This window comes from Acartia tonsa, chromosome 1 (assembly GCF_053477335.1).
Source record: "Acartia tonsa isolate MP-2025a chromosome 1, ASM5347733v1, whole genome shotgun sequence".
Taxonomy (NCBI): Eukaryota; Metazoa; Arthropoda; class Copepoda; order Calanoida; family Acartiidae; genus Acartia; species Acartia tonsa.
The window spans coordinates 36,693,442-36,711,647 of record NC_137260.1 but is presented as its reverse complement, the minus strand read 5'-3'; the positions used below and the strand labels follow the sequence as shown (position 1 = coordinate 36,711,647).

General features: G+C 31.8%; 1 protein-coding gene across 1 annotated transcript; it reads left to right on the top strand.

Moving 5' to 3' along the window:
- The first annotated feature begins 12,290 nt into the window (after positions 1–12,290).
- LOC145318390 (nucleoredoxin-like protein 2) lies at positions 12,291–16,663 on the top strand. The gene is made up of 4 exons (XM_080159687.1): positions 12,291–12,791; positions 13,596–13,673; positions 14,295–14,364; positions 16,465–16,663. Exons 1-4 carry the CDS (start codon positions 12,633–12,635, stop codon positions 16,584–16,586), a joined length of 429 nt encoding a protein of 142 aa, XP_080015813.1. The 5' UTR covers positions 12,291–12,632; the 3' UTR covers positions 16,587–16,663.
- The last annotated feature ends 1,543 nt before the right edge of the window (positions 16,664–18,206 follow it).

Below are 18,206 nucleotides of genomic sequence, written 5' to 3'. Positions count from 1 at the left end.
AATATGAGAAAAAAATGATTTTTTGCCTTGGGGGGGTCTTAAGCTTCAGAAAGACAAATTGACAGAAATTGTTCTATTCTATTATAATAAAGTAAAAGGATGTCTGTGTTTGTGTGTTTGTACCAAAGAGTCTAACTAACTGCTGAACCGATTGGTTCTCCTTAACAGGGGAGCTTCTCATAGGTCCCGTTAAGGTTTATAATTAATTTGGGGGATGGTACCAACACACTCCCAAAAGAAATCACAAAAAATCAATATATTACATAGAGACTTGAACACAACATATTACAATCATTACATATTAAAATATTAAAAAAACATATAAAGTGGCACTTGAGGCCTCTAGGGGCGTAGCCGCTATCCTTATAATAAAGTTACAATATGTTTGGCTCTATGTTTGTACCGAAGGATTTTGCTAACCACTGAACCGAGCAGGTTCTCCTTTATAGGGTAGCTTCTCATAGGTCTTGGGAAGGTTTATAACTAATTTGGTGGAGGGTACCATTTATTTTTAACTTTATTTTCTTTAACTAAAATTAAAAATGGAAGGGCATCCCCACACTAAAGAAAAAATTTCCCCTAAATCCAAAAAGTTGGGTTATCAATTTCATTTTCAACTCCCCCCTTAAGTGCCCCTAGAGGCCTCTAGGGGCGTAGCCTCTAGTATTATATAAAGTAGTAAGGCTTTCTTTATCTGAAGCTAAAAACTCAGAAATTGGTAGAACCAACGAACTTGAACACTTAAAGGACGCCTGCAAGAAATAACACGCTTTAACTGCTAAAAGACTGCCACAAGAAGACCCAATACCCCAAATTATAAGCCTTCAGCTTCAATAACAAAAAAGTTCTAGGCATTTCAAAATAGCATTTTATGTACAATGGAATTTTTGAAAGATTTCCAATGCTCATAAAAGAAAAAACAATATTAAATTACGTTGCCTAGACATAAAATTATAACCTTATCTTTGTCAGAAACTTAGATTGCCTGTAACTGATTACATTTTTACAATAAAAACACCACATTTCATAGTCAAAATCTATGAAAAAAATTCGATTTAAATTGCATTTTTAAACGAAAATCATAGCGGAAACAAAGGGGTAAACTAATACAAGCTTAGCTGTGATTGGTTGTTAAGCTGATTCAGCCTTCTGATTGGCTACAGTACATTCGGTACAACGCAAGTAAAACTTAATTTTTTTTAATGATTTTGACTAAAAAAATGGGTATTTTTATTGTAAAATTATAATTAGTTACTGGAAACCTAAATTTATGACAAAAATAAGCTTATAATTTTGTTTCTAGGCCACGTAGTTTAATTTTAAAGTTTTCAACATGAGCATTACAATTCTTTCAAAATTTCCATTGTACATAAAATGTCATTTTAAAATGCCTAGAACTTTTTTGTTATAGAAGCTGAAGGCTTCAAATTTGGGGTATTTGGTCTACTTGTGGCAGTCTTTCAGCAGTTAAAGCTTACAGGCTTCCTTTAAATAATGTCAAAATTTAACACCTAAGCAGAATATTAATTTCATAAAAAGTATAAACAAAATTGTATATATACTTATTGAAAAATGAAGTAAATACAGAATTCTGTTTAAAAGGGCATAATTGGACTTTGTAGATAATTGATTTTAGAGAAACCATGTAAGTAACTTTTTCTTTGCAAAAAAAATTCATTACTTCTATTAAAATTTAAAATTTCAATAATGGTATCCTGTACTCTAAAGCACTCACAAACACCTATGGCGAGAGTTTTTGAATTCAAATTATGCTATGCCCTCCCTGAGTTCCTATTTTATGATTTTTAATCACTAGTTAAAATAAAACTGAACATACACTTGATTCAAATTCGCGCCAAAATTTCGATCCTATCTCTAACCTCATAACCTTTAAAATTCAACAATTTTTATTGGTTAATCCTACATTCTAAAAGACAAACACCCAATACGGTACTTATAGCCATGGCGCGAATTTTAAAATTCAAATTGCGCCATCTCCTCCCCTTTTGAGTCTTTGTAACCTCTAGGGAAGCAAGCAAATAAAAACAGTAGTAGAACGATAAAAATTTACGTAATCTTTAAAAAAAAATTTGTCTACAGTTCTCTTTGTTTCAAGCTTTTTTTAATACGTTAAAGGTTTTAGATTGTTTAAGGCTTTATTTCTTTCCTTTCATTACGGAGCCCCTTGATTCTTGTGGTGCAAATGCTAGTCTATCCTTATACTAAAGTAACAGGATGTTTGTCTGTCTGTGTGTCTGTCTGTCTGTGTGTACCGAAGGATCTCGCTAACCGCTGAACCGATCGGGTTCTCCTTAACAGGGTAGCTTCTCATAAGTCCCAGGAAGGTTTTTAACTATTTTGGGGGAGGGTACCACCACCCTCCCAAGAGAAATGACAAAAAAATCGAAATTTTAAAAAACGTTTAGGAGACTTCAATGTCAAAAGAGGTATCGTACGTAAATAATTATAGTATAGACTTTATCAAACAAAAAGATTTAAAGTGCCACTAGAGGCCTCTAGGGGCGTAGCCGCTAGTTCTATTATATAAAGTACTAGCGGCTATGCCCCTAGAAGCCTCAAGTGGCACTTTAAATGTTTGGTTTTTTGTTGCATTCAAGTTTCTACGATATGATGCGTAAGAGTCTTGCAATGCTACGTAGGAGTCTCTATATTTAAAATAAAAATTTCGATTTATTATTATTTCTCTTGGGAGGAGGGTGGTACCCTTCCCCATATAGTTATAAACCTTCCCGGGACCTATGAGAAGCTACCCTGTTAATGAGAACCCGATCGGTTCAGCGGTTAGCGAGATCCTTTGATACAAACAAACACACAGACATCCTGTTACTTTAGTATAGTTATATATTCATTAAATCCATGCTAAAGGAAAGCTTGTTTAGTCAACAAATGCCTGCCTTCTTCAACCCTCCCCTATTTATATTTAAAAGCGGGTTTCCAGGCCATTTTTCTGGTAAACCTACTACCATCAAACAATCAATTTTACTGATCCATTATTGAGTTTATTTAGAATATTTATACTACCCCCCCCCCCCTCCTCTCTCTCTCTTTCCCTGTCCCTCTCTAGATAATTTTAAAAGGTATAAGGAATTTGGCGCGATAATTGCTGACAACATATCTCTTACAATTATGAAGACAGACTGAATCTAAATGGTTAAATTGCTTTATATTTATATACTTCTCCATGTCCATCTCTGCCTACTCCCTCCCCCCTCTCATGCCTCTTGATGCCTGACTGAATGTAAATTTCTAATTAACGAATATTTATAGTAATCTATGTAATACCCCCCCCCCCTTCCTCTCACTCTTTCCCTACAGCTCTATACATGTTTTTAAAAAGAATGGAATTTCGCGCCATCATTGCAGAACAGTCTAAGAATAAGTCTAGGAATGACTGAGTTTAATCTTAATTCACACAATATTTATATGCTGTATCCCACCCCATTTTTGCCTACCCCCTCCCCTCTCATGCCTCTTACCTCAGCTGTGGTTTACATGGTTTCATTGTCCTTACTAGAATTTGCGGCGCTTCCCGTGGTAAAAAAACTACCCCCCCCTTATTTTTTAGTTTCTTCAAAATTAAGGGGGGGGTTAAAAACTACCCCCCCCCCCTTATTTTCGATTTTGTTCAAAATTAAGGGGGGGGGGGTTAAAAACTACCCCCCCCCCCTTATTTTTGATTTTTTTCGAAATCAAGCGGGGGGGGGGGGTTTTCGGTGCTCCATTCACCACATGTAAGCAAGTACCGAGGAGTGCAAGTGACCCCTGATCTTCAACCCCTCCCCCCCCCCCACACACACACAACCACCCCTATCTGTCTATATAACCCCACTTTCATCCGTCTGATTCAGATCCTTTAAGAAAAGAAACATGTTGAACGACTAAAGGTTTAGGGCACTGCAGTTATAGACCCCGCCCGGGTTAGGGACCTCCTACAGGGGTTGAGCTGGGTGGTTAGGTTATACTGGGTACAGGGAAGCCCCGCAGAGTTCGCAGAGTTGGGTATTGTAGGTAAAAGCCTAGCTGGGTTAGGTCCCACCGTATGTGTACATTTTGTTAATGCTCAATATTGATCATCAAACCAAAATACAGCACAAAAGTTCACGGTGTACATATTTTAAAATCTTCCTACCGTTTTTTTTCTTTCCCTCCAATGCAAACCTCTCTTTTGTAGAGTGGAAAGAGAGAGGGTATATGTTATGGGGAAGTAAAGATGGAAAGTGGAGGAGATAGAAGTAATCATGCAAAATCGTAGAAAAAATGTTATACTATTTATTAAAGCTAAGATTTTGTAAATCTTGTCTTTTATGTTTGCAGCCTTAATTTATTGAACATTTAACCAGTTTCAAATTCTTTTTTATTTGTTTTTTTTTCTTCTTATGCATCTGAGTATTTTTCAACCCAGATTACAAATGCTTAAAAATTTTTGGACATCCAATTTTTTATATTTTTTCCTTTGGGTTGTTTGGAGTATATTTTACAATTTTCATTTTTATAAATTTTAGAAACAACACAGTGAATAGTGAAAATGGCAACCCCCTCCCCACCCTCCCCCTCCATGAACAACTTGATCCCATTGCCATGTTAAGAGAAGAGTATTTTTTACTGTTAAGGAGAGAAACTTTTATATTTTTATGTATTGTTTATAAAAAATATAAATTTTGCTATTTTATAAAACTATCCTATTTTGGAAACACTTCATAGGAAGGTTGCTAAGCAAAGTCAGCTTATTTCAACTCACCACTACTGTATGTTATGGTTTGTCGTGGTGACGTCACTAGCAGACAATGTGATTTCTTCTGAGATAAAATCAACCTTATTCGACGTTCACTCAAAGCCCAAAAATAATGGACTTAAAAGTGTATTAAACTGTATATAAGACATTTGCGAATATATTGATACCATTAATTTGCCTCTTAGATAGAAAAAAGTATGTTTTTTTAATATTTTTCTCTTGCTACAAATCAAATTTCAAATTTGAGTCACCAAAAATGCTAAACTAATTTTTGCTCTAGAAGAATCAATTTTTGGAGTTAGAAAGTGCTTAATACCTCATTTTAATCGCCTGGCATTGCTTTATAATATACAGGTAATGACTTGGTTTTTTATGGAACAGCTGACTAAAAAATCGAGGTTTTGTGATAAACCCACTTTTGTTGTTGCTCCATAAATGATATTTTTTTCCCCAATCTTTTTGGCTGTAAAGAAGCTTTATATATTCATATAACATCCACCTAAATTTGACTTTTGATATTTTATTTATAACATCACCAGAGGGAATTGAATTTTGGAAAAAAAATATCAATTTATATTTTACACTGCTATGCATTGTTCTTGTTCTTGTTTCTAAAAAAAATTTATATTATAAAAAAGAGAATTATTTAACGCTTCTATAGGTATGTTTATCATTTTTCTAGGCTAAATATAACTATAATTACACCATTTTAAAGTTAGACATCTTAACATATTAACACAATTATTGAATCGGTCTGTATTATTAGGCTGGCAACCCTTAAAACAGCTGCATTTCATTATCCTATTATACATAATAAATATTATATGTATAAACACACTTAATTTTTAACTTTTTATTGATGGAATACATATGTTTCTCTATAAAAATAGATCATCAGTTCCAATTAAGATGTATAAAATAAGAGTTAAAAAAAAATATATATATATGTCAATGCATTTTGAATCCTTTTAAAAGACTAAATAAGAAAGAAGTGTTAGAAAATTGTGCCCCCTGCGGGGTTTTTTACTGCTTATATCCTCTTAGGGTTGGGGGGGAATTAGCATCTTTATATAAAAAGGGGGAGGTGTTTGAAGAGAATCTTTAAAGAGAAAAAAATAGGTCATATTTTATCATTTGCAGTTTTACAAATTAATACATATTATATAAAGCTTTTTTGTCTGTAGCTTAAGATTTCGGTAAAGTATAAGGCTATTTTACTAATTTCCTTACTCCTTTAATTACAGAGCTCCTAGATGCTTGGAGCGCAGCTGCTAGTAAATAAACAAAGTAAAATGATTCCTGAATAATTGATTTACAATTTTAAAAAGCAAAACATTTTTACAATTAGGATGTGTAAAGTGGATGGTTAGCTCTTTTTGTTAATTCAGGCGTGTTAGAATTAATCTTAAATGTTGGAAGATGATTTTTGTAGCAGTAAGGTACTTAGCAACTTTATAATCATTACTTTATGTAAAGGGATGTCCCGGTGGGGGGGGGGGGGTTAGGGGGTTAAGGGTTATTAATTAATTTGGGGCGACCCCATAATTTTTAATCTTCCCCTTCCCCCCCCCCCAAAAAAAAAAAAATATAAAAAGCTTTGACGTCCTTGCCTCTATTATATAAAGATTACCCCACAAAATGAACATGGGGATGCCCAAATTTAGATATTTCAATTCCCCCCCCCTTCCCCCCAAATCAAAAAGCTTGGACGTCCTTGATTAAGTAAGCTCATTTAAAACATACTGAAATCAATTTGTGTACAACAATTATCCTATTTAGTTTTTTAGTAGTGAAGCTACTCTATAATTCAAAATATTTGTCCTTCCATTGTCTGTCCATTCATCTGTATGTCTGTTCATTGGTATGTCTGTCTGTCTGAGACAGAAAGGGGAAAACGATATTTTCTCGGCTTCTATAAAAGATAGAAGGCTGAAATTTTCATGGATTGAATATTCTCTCTCTCTATCAATACTCCATATTTTCATCAAGTTTCATTAGGATTTGCCAAAAAACTGGGGTGGGCTATATTGATTTCTACATTTCAAGTTTTCATGATTTTCTCTACTCCTATTCAAGTTAGATGGTTGAAATTCAGGGATTGAATACTTTGATATTTTGCATAATTTTATCAAGTTTTATTGAGATTTACTTATTGGGGTTCTACCTCAAACATAGGAGTCCCAAATGTCGGAGTGGACAAATGCAGGAGTCCCAAACATCGGAGTGGACAAACGTAAGAATGGGACAAACGTCAGAGTGGACAAACATCTAGGTGGACAAATGTTGGAGTGGAAAACATTGGAGTGGACATTGCTTAAATAAAACCTAGGAGTGTCTACTATTTTAATAATATTACAATTTTGAAATTTTTTATACCCTTGTCTACAAAATAATGACTATGGCTGCAGCGCTCAGCCCCCTAGCCTATATCCTAACCTAACCTAACTAAGAAAAGTAACAGGACAAAGGTAGGGGGGGGCTGTGTTTGTATAAAAAAAATTCAAAATTGAAAAAAAAATTTGGGACTCCTGTGTTTGTCCACTCCGATGTTTGTCCCAAAAATCCTGCGTTTGTCCACTCCAAAGTTTGTCCCACTCCTGCGTTTGTTCCACTCTGACGTTTGGGACTCAAGCATTTGTCCCTCCAATGTTTTTCCACTCCTACATTTGGCATGGAACTGATTATTGGTTGGGGTGCTAGTTTGATTCCTAGATTTGTAAGTTTTAAGGATTTTCTTTACTCCTATTAAAAAAAAATTTAAAGGCTGGTTTTATACCCCCCATAATATATTACGGGGGGTGATTACCCCAATCCTTAAAAAAAATTACCCTTTTACAAGCACCTCCCCCTGGATACTCCTGCACTCCCCCTTGTAGTGACTAGGCCAACTTTATGGTCTCTGGTTTCAGGAAGCCCATTCAATTATGAGAAGTTCACATTATAAGAGCACTCTTATAGCATCCTCTCTATTAGCATTACATGTGTAATGCATTATAGACAGACAGATAGATATTGTGAGGGATCCTACACTTTATAACACCTTGTTTTGCATGGTAAAAATTGTTCCAATAGTTCTTGATATTGATATTTTATTTAAAAATTACAATAACTTGAATATAATGATGTTTAAAAAATGCTGAAATTATAGTTATATTTAGACTAGAAAAATGATTAACATACCTATAGAAGCATTAAATAATTCTCTTATTAATTATAAAAATATTTTTTAGAAACAAGAACGAGAACAATGCATAGCAGTGTAAAATATAAATTGATATTTTTTCAAAATTCCAAAACTATCCAGGGTCCTATAAGAAGCATCCATAAAACACAGAACTCAATAGGTACTGTAATGGTCGAAATCTTAAGCTGAAGACAAAAAAGATTACTACTTTATATAATAGGATAATGAAATGCAGCTGTTTTAAGAGTTGCCAGCTTAATAATACAGACCGATTCAATAATTGTGTTAATATGTTATGATGTCTAACTTTAAAATGGTGTAATTATAGTTATATTTAGCCTAGAAAAATGATAAACATACCTATAGAAGCGTTAAATAATTCTCTTTTTTATAATATAAATTTTTTTTAGAAACAAGAACAATGCATAGCAGTGTAAAATATAAATTGATATTTTTTTTCCAAAATTCAATTCCCTCTGGTGATGTTATAAATAAAATATCAAAAGTCAAATTTAGGTGGATGTTATATGAATATATAAAGCTTCTTTACAGCCAAAAAAATTGGGGAAAAAAATATCATTTATGGAGCAACAACAAAAGTGGGTTTTCACAAAACCTCGATTTTTTATTCAGCTGTTCCATAAAAAACCAAGTCATTACCTGTATATTATAAAGCAATGCCAGGCGATTAAAATGAGGTATTAAGCACTTTCTAACTCCAAAAATTGATTCTTCTAGAGCAAAAATTAGTTTAGCATTTTTGGTGACTCAAATTTGAAATTTGATTTGTAGCAAGAGAAAAATATTAAAAAAACATACTTTTTTCTATCTAAGAGGCAAATTAATGGTATCAATATATTCGCAAATGTCTTATATACAGTTTAATACACTTTTAAGTACATTATTTTTGGGCTTTGAGTGAACGTCGAATAAGGTTGATTTTATCTCTTCTGGTAAACTATGGAAACTTTAATACAAGCTTCTAGAAAAGGTTTTTCTTGTATATAAACCTAATAATATTACGTTATTGAATCAGTTATTTGTTATCATAGGACTTTTAAAGTGACAATTATTTTATATTAATCATATTTGTTAATTTCATCATATATCTAGTATGATTGCAATCAAAAATAAATTGACGGGTTTATTATTATTGTGATTAGTCACAATGCTTGAATTTTGTTCTGTGTTTAATATTAAACTTTCTTTTTATTTCACAATTATATTGCCTTTCTACATTTTAAACAATTATATTCTGGTGGTTTTCCTTGAAAGGGCCTATTACACACTCACCCCCCTCACCGATTAGTTTCAGTGCTCGATGAGGTATTTGAGGGTTGAGTCGAATTTTGTAAATTTTTAAGCACGGCTTTGATTTATAGTTATTGTTTTACTAATAATTATGCTTTATTAGGTAGCTTTACATAAGGTTTTACATGTTATAGTTCTCCTATTACCATGAATGTTTTTAAATGGGTATTCAAAGGACGATTAGGTGCCTTGTATTGATTAAAATATCTCCATGATAAATTATCCCGTATTGTATCTCAGCAAATTAACAACTTATTTTTATTAAAGTTTTGGATCTACTGTAGTTCACGGTAAAATATTGCTGGTATGCAATATTTCTATAAATCTATGAATTTTAAAGGCCAAACGGGTGAACGTACAGATTATACCAGCACACCATTTTAAGCGGCATAAGCACGGCGCATTAAATCAAAACTAATTGGATTTCTGGTGTGTCACAAATATTACCATTAAATTTCAGGGTCGCCACATTTTGTCGATATATTTCCCCAAAGTCTAGAGTGATTTTTTACTTGTAATAAAACGATTGTTGAAATTAAATTATAGCTAAAGATAGAGAAAACTACTTTATTTAATTATATTAATTCTTAAATTAACTGCTTTATAGATAAAATTTCTCAAAATTGACGACTAAAGTTTATGAATTTTAAAGTCTGATAATTTTTAAAATTGAGCTTTTATACTCATTTTTTAGAAAGTATTTAAAAGAAAATACATTTTTAAACATACCCTAGCAATTTCTTTTCATTCTGATCACTAGAACCAGCTGTCTGTTACTTTTTATAAAAGTTGGGTCATTAATATCTTCGTTAAGGTATGTGTTTTAAGACTAATACAGGAGTAGAATGCTAAAATTTGAAATGGCAGTTGCTCTAATATCATACAATATGAAATTGTTAAGAAATGGCTGCAAAACTGCTGTTGCCGCTGAAAACTGGTAATCCCCTGAAAAAAAATTAGCTTGTTCTTAATTAATTAGACAATTTTGAAAAACTTAAAGGCTCAATGAATAAAAACAATGTCCTAGTTGGACACAAGCATAACTGAGATAAGCAAGCCTATAGTAGAAACTAATCCATTGCTTTGAGCTAAGAAGGAAGGCACAAATTACGGGTAAGATGGTACTAACCACTACCGCACGTAGTATAGCTAGATATCTTATGCTCAAATGCAGATTTTCACAACCATATTTAAAGTTTTAATTTGTTCTTTAGAAGCTATCAATACAAAAAAAATGTATTTCCAAAATTTAAATAAATATTATTTTTCAAGGGGAAAAAGTTTCCAAATTGCATGGCAACCATGTTATATACTATTACTGGCTGTACTCTGTGTACAGCTGATATAACAGCTGATCCTAAACATTTCAAATGTTCAGAAGTTACAATAGGATTAGGAAAAATATGTTCTTTAACATACCGTGATTATTTGATGTAAAGTGACTCTAGAGATGCAAAATGATTTGTATTGACTCAAATTTTATAGTACAGTAGAAGTGCTTGCTTAAAGCGCAGTGTAAGAAGGCCAACAAATAATCTGAAATAGCCAAGATCCAATAATGCACAGGGAAAGCTTCACTGAAGAAAAAACGCATAATAAAAGGTCTTTTTCGCGCATTTCTCTGCACTGCAAGATAATTATGCATTAATGAATAATGGCTATTCCAGATTATTTGTAGGCCTTCTTATGCCGCCTAAAACAGTGTGCGGGCATGATCTGTACGTTCAGCCGTTTGGCAGCTTGCAGCTTTTAAAATTCATAGATTTTTTGGAAATATTGCATACCAGTAATATTTTACCCTGAACTGCAGTAGATCCAAAGTTTTTGCTCAGATTTCGATATATGATTCTGTTTCTTTCATATTACTATTGAGTGCGCCCCTAGAATCAACGGATGCTCTTTAGTAATTATAGTAGGGTTAAATGAAGGGGAGCATACCTTTAGCCTAGAAACATCCCAAGACTTTAATCTAAACGACTATCCTATAACTATCGCGTAACTAAGGCCAAGCTTCACCAAAAAGTAGAATTCAATTGGCTCAGACAAATTATCCTTTTAAATTTAATCCTTGAGATGGTTTTAGGCTATTTTCTGTCCCATATCTACCTTTTTGAACAATGCTATGGGTGTAGCCGCTAGAAACTTTGTATAAGTGCAGTCATTTTATGTTTATCGCATATTAGTTCGTCCGTTCATATGTTTTATTAAGCTTAGCTTTTATGTATGTTTTTATCCTTGTCTATTTAAAATACCCATTAGTCATGCTAAATTGTCAATACTTTTTAAACTGATGAAATTTTAAATCATAAAAATTAAATAATTGTATTTTTCCGCCTTCCACGTATGTCTGTCGGTTAGAGTGAGTCATTTGATTTCTTGTTTGTTTTTCTTTGCTTTTGCATGATTTCGTGAAATTTTGGTGTTTTTATACTGAAGTAAATGTTAACATTATAGATTTATCTGTTTATTTAAAATTAATTTAGACAATATTAGTTTTGAACAATATTTTCAAGCTATTGTACATTTTCATATTTGGACACTGCTTGTTTGTCTAACCCAATCAAGATTGAACAAAAAGTTTTCAACCCAGCTAATTGGAGAAAGTGTTAATATAACTTTACGGGTCATTATTATTCATTTACCATTGCCCCCTTCCCTCCTATATTAATTTTTAGTTTTCATGTTTGAATTGATCTATTAAATACTTTTTTTTTCTTGGAAGCTATACGCTAATTTTAAGCCGTTTTAAGATGTTTTTATGTGCCTTGGATAACTTAATGTCATTCGTGAACTCCACATTTGCCATTAATTTAACTAAAAACCAAAACTTTTGCTATTCTTTATTGGTATTGGTATTGGTAGTAAAATATAAACCAACATGAAACATACACACACATATAGTTGCTATAGAGATTTTATTTCAACATGAAATATTGTATACACACACACACACACACACACACACACACACACACACACACACACCAATAATGAGTAATATCTCCTATATAAACTAATACTTTTAAATCAAACGCCATTAGTTTGGTTTTTACCTCCCAAGCCTGAACACCATATAAACTACTTGTATGTTACTTTAATTCAATAATAAGGCACTCAAACTTTAAATGAATTGTTTAGGTATTATTATGTGTCATTTGCAATTTTAATGACACAATTTTTTAAAGTCAAAATATAAAATCATTTTTGAAAGGCTGTATAGTTTGAGGCAAACAGTTTTTAAAGTGGGGTCTGTATTTGATTTCGTTTTATTACTGAGAATTTATATCGCTACTTATGGATTTAGAAATCCCTTATTTTTGTATGATATTTTAGATATCATTTTAATTTAATTTCAGAAAACCAAACCTACAAAACTAAGCAACAATGGACAGTCTTGCTGGACAAAAGTTGGTGAAGGCTGACGGTAGCAGCCACGAGGCTGACGCCGTGTTGGCTGACAAGGAGATGGTCATGTACTATTTCTCTGCCCACTGGTGTCCTCCCTGCAGACAATTCACCCCCATGCTCAAGGACTTCTATGATGTAAGTGTTTTTTTTATTTATTCCACCTTTTAAAGTTAAAGAAACAGCGTTTGGTTTATTACACTAGTCCCCAAAGTTTTACAATAAATTTTCTTATTCGCTGGCTTAACAACTTTGATGACTTTTATTGAATTTTGTGAATCTTGATTGGTTGGTTCATGAAGTTGAGTATTTAAACGTTTCAATCACTAATTATAGTCTTCAGAAGGGGTAAATTTGTTTATCATAATTGGGGATGTACATCAATTTATCGGCCATTGTCTTATCCCTTTAGATCCCTGGTCCGCACAACACCTCGTTCTTCCCTGCTACAAATAGGCTTATTTAACAGAATCTATTAGATAACCACTTAATTAGTTTGAGTAAACTTTTAGTAGTTATTAAAATTATTTTTCAGCTTAACAAGTTATTTTTGAAAATATTTAATTGTAATACCAAGTGAACGCGTCAATTTTGTTAGTACTTTTAAGTGCGTAATTTTTAAATAACGAAGTAAATTGTTGCCTTTATTTTTGTCATTTCATTGTAGTTATTACCTACCTACTAAGCATCAATAACTCGTCATCCTATATTATCTTTGTCAAATGGATATCTAAAAAAAACTATTATGAAAATATGTTTGTTTGTTTACAATTTCTAGCGGATGCACCTTAACATTTAGGGTAGGAGTGCAATGAAATAGCATCAGACCATCCAAAGACTTTAATACAATCAAATAGGATCAAATCTACCTAACCATATAGCTGTCGAAAAACTTGTTCAGGCATTAATTGAGATCTTAAGTAACCCAAACTTTATTTGCAGGAGGTATCTGATGAGAACTTAGAGATTGTCTTTGTATCTTCTGACAGAAGTGACGATGATATGAAGTCTTATATGAAGGTATGTAATTTTAAAAATATACTAACAACTGCACCCCAAGCATCTAGAGAACCTTTACGTTTTGAAAAAAATAAATAAGAATAAAACAATAATAGTGATTTCAAGAAGGTAATTGTTTTTTTATTTCGAATTTTGTAATTTTTATTATATTCAAAACATACAAACCACAAATGTTATCTTTTTTAGCATTATTTTTTATGCTTATTGCATTAATAAACCGAGTTGACTTTGTATTATCCAAAATTTTTATGACTTTGTTGCTTGGTAGGTACTATATACAAAAAACAGGTTCTGAAACAAAATTGTTGTTTACCATATTTTTGTAATTTTTATTACATTCAAAACATACAAACCACAAATGTTATCTTTTTTAGCATTATTTTTTATGCTTATTGCAGTAATAAACCGAGTTGACTTTGTATTATCCAAAATTTTTATGACTTTGTTGCTTGGAAGGTACTACATGCAAAAAACAGGGTCTTAAACAAAATTGTTGTTTACCATATTTTTAAAAGTAAACTTTAACAAAATACTTATGTAGCTTTTTAAATTGCAATTTTGGTTTTTAAAACAAAACTTTTTAAGACCTGAAACATTAAATAACAAAACCTTTAATTCTAGGAATCTCACGGAGATTGGTACGCCACAGAACACAACTCTGCACTGGCTAACTCTCTCAAACAAAAATACGGTAATTTTGATTTAATTAACCAGAGATAAACATTTGTAGAATAGCAAAACCATTGACTGATTAATTTCCTTACTTGGGGAAGCTTTACGAAGTTTTAAAGTTTAAGTCTTAAAATTATTTTCATTATCTTTCTGCCCCAGCCCTTTTTTCTACCCCTAGATGATAGTGGAGAAGACTTAGTTCTCTCGAAAGCTGTAAAACAATCTCTGTTATCGAATGCTTATTGTTTTTATTATGATATTATGACATGTATTATTTTATCAGTACTTATACATACATGGGTATCCATTTGCTGCACCAAATTTTTCTTATTCGGAAAAAATAGAGTTAGAGTAGATAATGATGAAAGAGGACAAAGAAAAAGGGGCAGTTTGCGCTGCAATAGTAATTTTGCAGATCTGATAATTGATAATGTGATGCCTTATGTCACAGTAATGGATTTATTGTTACTTAGAATTACACCATATTTTCATATTTATTAATGAAGTGAAATTGGAAACTGGCTAAAATAACAATAACACCCTCTTTACCCCTTCCCTCCTACTGGATGGACAAACTGACCAATAAATGAGTTCAATATTAGCAATCTAAATTGACGATAATTATATCTATTGCTTCAGTAAGGGAACACCATATTCATATAATCTTATCAATGTCGCATAATTCTGTCACATAAACTTATGCTATCGGGTATCTGAAAGAAGAATATGCTATTTTAAGTCTAAAAAGTCTTGTAAGGGGACTTTTACAGCTGTTTTTGCTTAATTATTTTCGCCCGTCAAAAGTATCATTATATCGAAACAAATAGTTTTTATTTCAGCTGACGAAAACTTTTTTACTTTCAACTTTAAAGCATGTCAAAGATTATCATAGTTAAACTGAAGTGTATGTTTTTATCTCATCTAAACGATTTAATTACTTTTTATATATTTTATTATCATTAACCAGCGGAAAAGTTTAGGGCAATGTAGAAAACAAGTTTCTTTTAAACTCAAGATCCTTTTAATTCCCTAATTATTATGTTTATTCATATTGAGCCAGTATATAGACAGAAAAACTGATACTGTAATTTAATTTGGGAAGAGTAGCAACTTTACTTCTTACTTGCGGCTTAGCACGTTATTTTTACTGCCTACAAATACTTCACGACATTTAATTATCCATTTCAGAAATATTTTTCATAAGGTAGAATATCATATTGGTTTCTTTTGGCTTTTGTCCCTAGGGGCTTTTACCAAATTAGGGATTTTTGAGAAAATAAATTTTATTGTGGAGATAAGTATTTTCGGGACATATCTTTAAAAGGAGTGGTGCAACCACCGCATAACAGCATGAAACATGTCCTATATCTATAAACTTTTCCTGAATATTGTGGAATAGGTAGTTGACCAAGCTGTTAGTGAGATCTTAGCGTGCACATGCGTACAATTTTCTATAGGATAGGTTAGGATACTTTGAAGATATTACAAAAGAATCATTTGCACTTATTTCAAAGTAACGAACATCTATGAATATTCATCATGATATTATCCCATATATTGCATGCATTTTAAAACCCGTATCTTACAAAATAAATGCATGAACAAGCTAATAAAATATTTATTTCTATTATTGAAAAGTTCAATTAATTTTAACCCATATTCACTACATGATATTAATAAATAATGAGTCATAGTGGTCAATAACGTATATATAGAGTGATCAAAAATACAAATACGCATGGAAACTAGCTAACTACTCTCAGTGTGTGTTGGAAAGCAGTAGGTATTGATTTTGTAAAATATTTTGTGTATATGCGTGCAGAAGAGGGTTTTTAATCATTCCTCTCTATTAATCCCACCACGTCAAAATACTGTAAACGCCACTGATTTTGTGTATAGAATAGTTTAAGTAGCGCTGCTAATTTTTAAGTGAGCTATACCTGTTCCTATGTGCAACCAAATGATAGTTAACACAAGCACATACACAATAAGACCTACTGTAAATATACTTTACTAAATAGTATAATATTTACTGATTTAATATTGATTAAGAAAGAAAAAAGCCTATAATAGCATTCAATCATTTTCATTTTAATTATAAATAATATTCTTTTTTCAGGTATTGCTGGTATTCCTACCCTGATTGTCTGCAAGAAGGATGGAACCGTGGTGACCAAGGACGGCAGGGCTAAGGTCATGTCCATGCCTCCCGCACAGGCCGTCAAGGCGTTCAAGGCCTAAGAAGTTCGACTGGCCTTCTTTTTACAATAAATCTGCCTTTAGGTGGCTTTAGAGTTATTTTTTTCTAACAATTTCAATATTTTTATATAAGAAACAAATCTGAATTCATTAGGAAATTTTCATTCATGAATACCTACACAAAACAACTCTAAAGTCCCACATTATAAAAAGCTTATAATGTATTTTTGTGTGTAACATGTAATGTATAGATATGATTATGTTAATCATTGTGATTTTAATGTTAAGATGCTTAAGTGTCTAGTTTTAACTTTTAATAATTTTAGCTACATTTTAAACTGTTTTTAACCTATTTTTAAAACATATATCAAAAATATACTATGACACCAGAAGAATTAAACTGCAGAGCCTAAATTTGAATTAAGTCCCCAATAAACTTTTTTGAGGGGATTTAAAAATTAATTTTACTGTTGCTGTGGTCTTTTTTGATCAGAGCAAAAGGTCTTTTTTTATTTGGGTAAAATTCGTAGCTTTTAGAGTGTTTTGCTTCATATATATAGTATTCTGGTATAGAGTAAAATTAGGTCTTTTGATTTCATCTAAATTAATTCATTAAAAACTTAATTCTTTACAATATATCAATGAATTAACTTTATCGTGCTTGTTTTCCATCACTTATTTAAAACACAAAAAAATTGGCTGTAAAGGGTTAAATAGTGAAAGATGACAACAAACGTTTACGCAATACAACAAATTTTTTTTTGTCACATATACAAATATGATAAAATATAAGATTATTCAAACTTATTTTTTTAAATATTTTTAAAAAGCATGTATCTTTTATCTGTATAGTTTTCATTCTTTTCATTTTAATTAAATAAAAATTATTTAACTACATTGGAAATAAGTCACTTTGTGAAAACACTCTTTTTTGAATTGTAAAAAACTGAAATGAAACAAGGCTTCTAATTGGTTCAGACTTCAGAATAATATGTTTTATTTTAATGTTAAATTTCTTCTATATAAATTATTGTTTTAGAAAAAAAATATTTGCATCGAACAGAGTAGAGTTTTTATTATTGTATTGATATAATCTGAATCACATCAAATTGTTCTGTAAGAAACAATTTAACCCCAAACTAAAAAATGCTTTTGCTTCCATCAAAATGATCACAGCAACATATAAAATTGATTTTTAAATCCCCCAAAAAAAGTTTATTGGGGACTTAATTCAAATTTGGGCTCTGCAGTCTGATTCTACTGGTGTCATAGTATATTTTTGATATATGATAAAAAAATAGGTTAAAAACAGTTTAATGCTACTTTCTGAAATCGCTTTGATGAATAAAAAGTAACCATTGAAAATGTGTTTTTTTAATAGACTGAAAAAAATTATGCAGCCGCAAAATTAGCACACAGGATTTTTAAAAATGCTCAGTTTAATCAGTAAACTTTAGGAAATGAACAACCTCCAACGTCCACCATCTAGCCGAGGTCAATTATTTTTAAAAACTACACAATGTTTCGCGCTAACTCTTTTCATAAAAAACCGCGACTGTGGCGTAACATCCGCTCATTGTCGACAAAGTGAAAGGTTCGAATCTCGGCCCGACACTGCGTCATAACTATACTGGTTCCTACTGGTTCTATGACATAAATAGT

Bases quoted from the DNA above. Each gene is read 5' to 3' on its own strand.
- LOC145318390 (XM_080159687.1), top strand. From the start codon at position 12,633: ATGGACAGTCTTGCTGGACAAAAGTTGGTGAAGGCTGACGGTAGCAGC. The intron at 12,792-13,595 runs GTAAGTGTTTTT...CTTTATTTGCAG, and splicing joins TGCTCAAGGACTTCTATGAT to GAGGTATCTGATGAGAACTT. The intron at 14,365-16,464 runs GTAATTTTGATT...TTCTTTTTTCAG, and splicing joins CTCTCTCAAACAAAAATACG to GTATTGCTGGTATTCCTACC.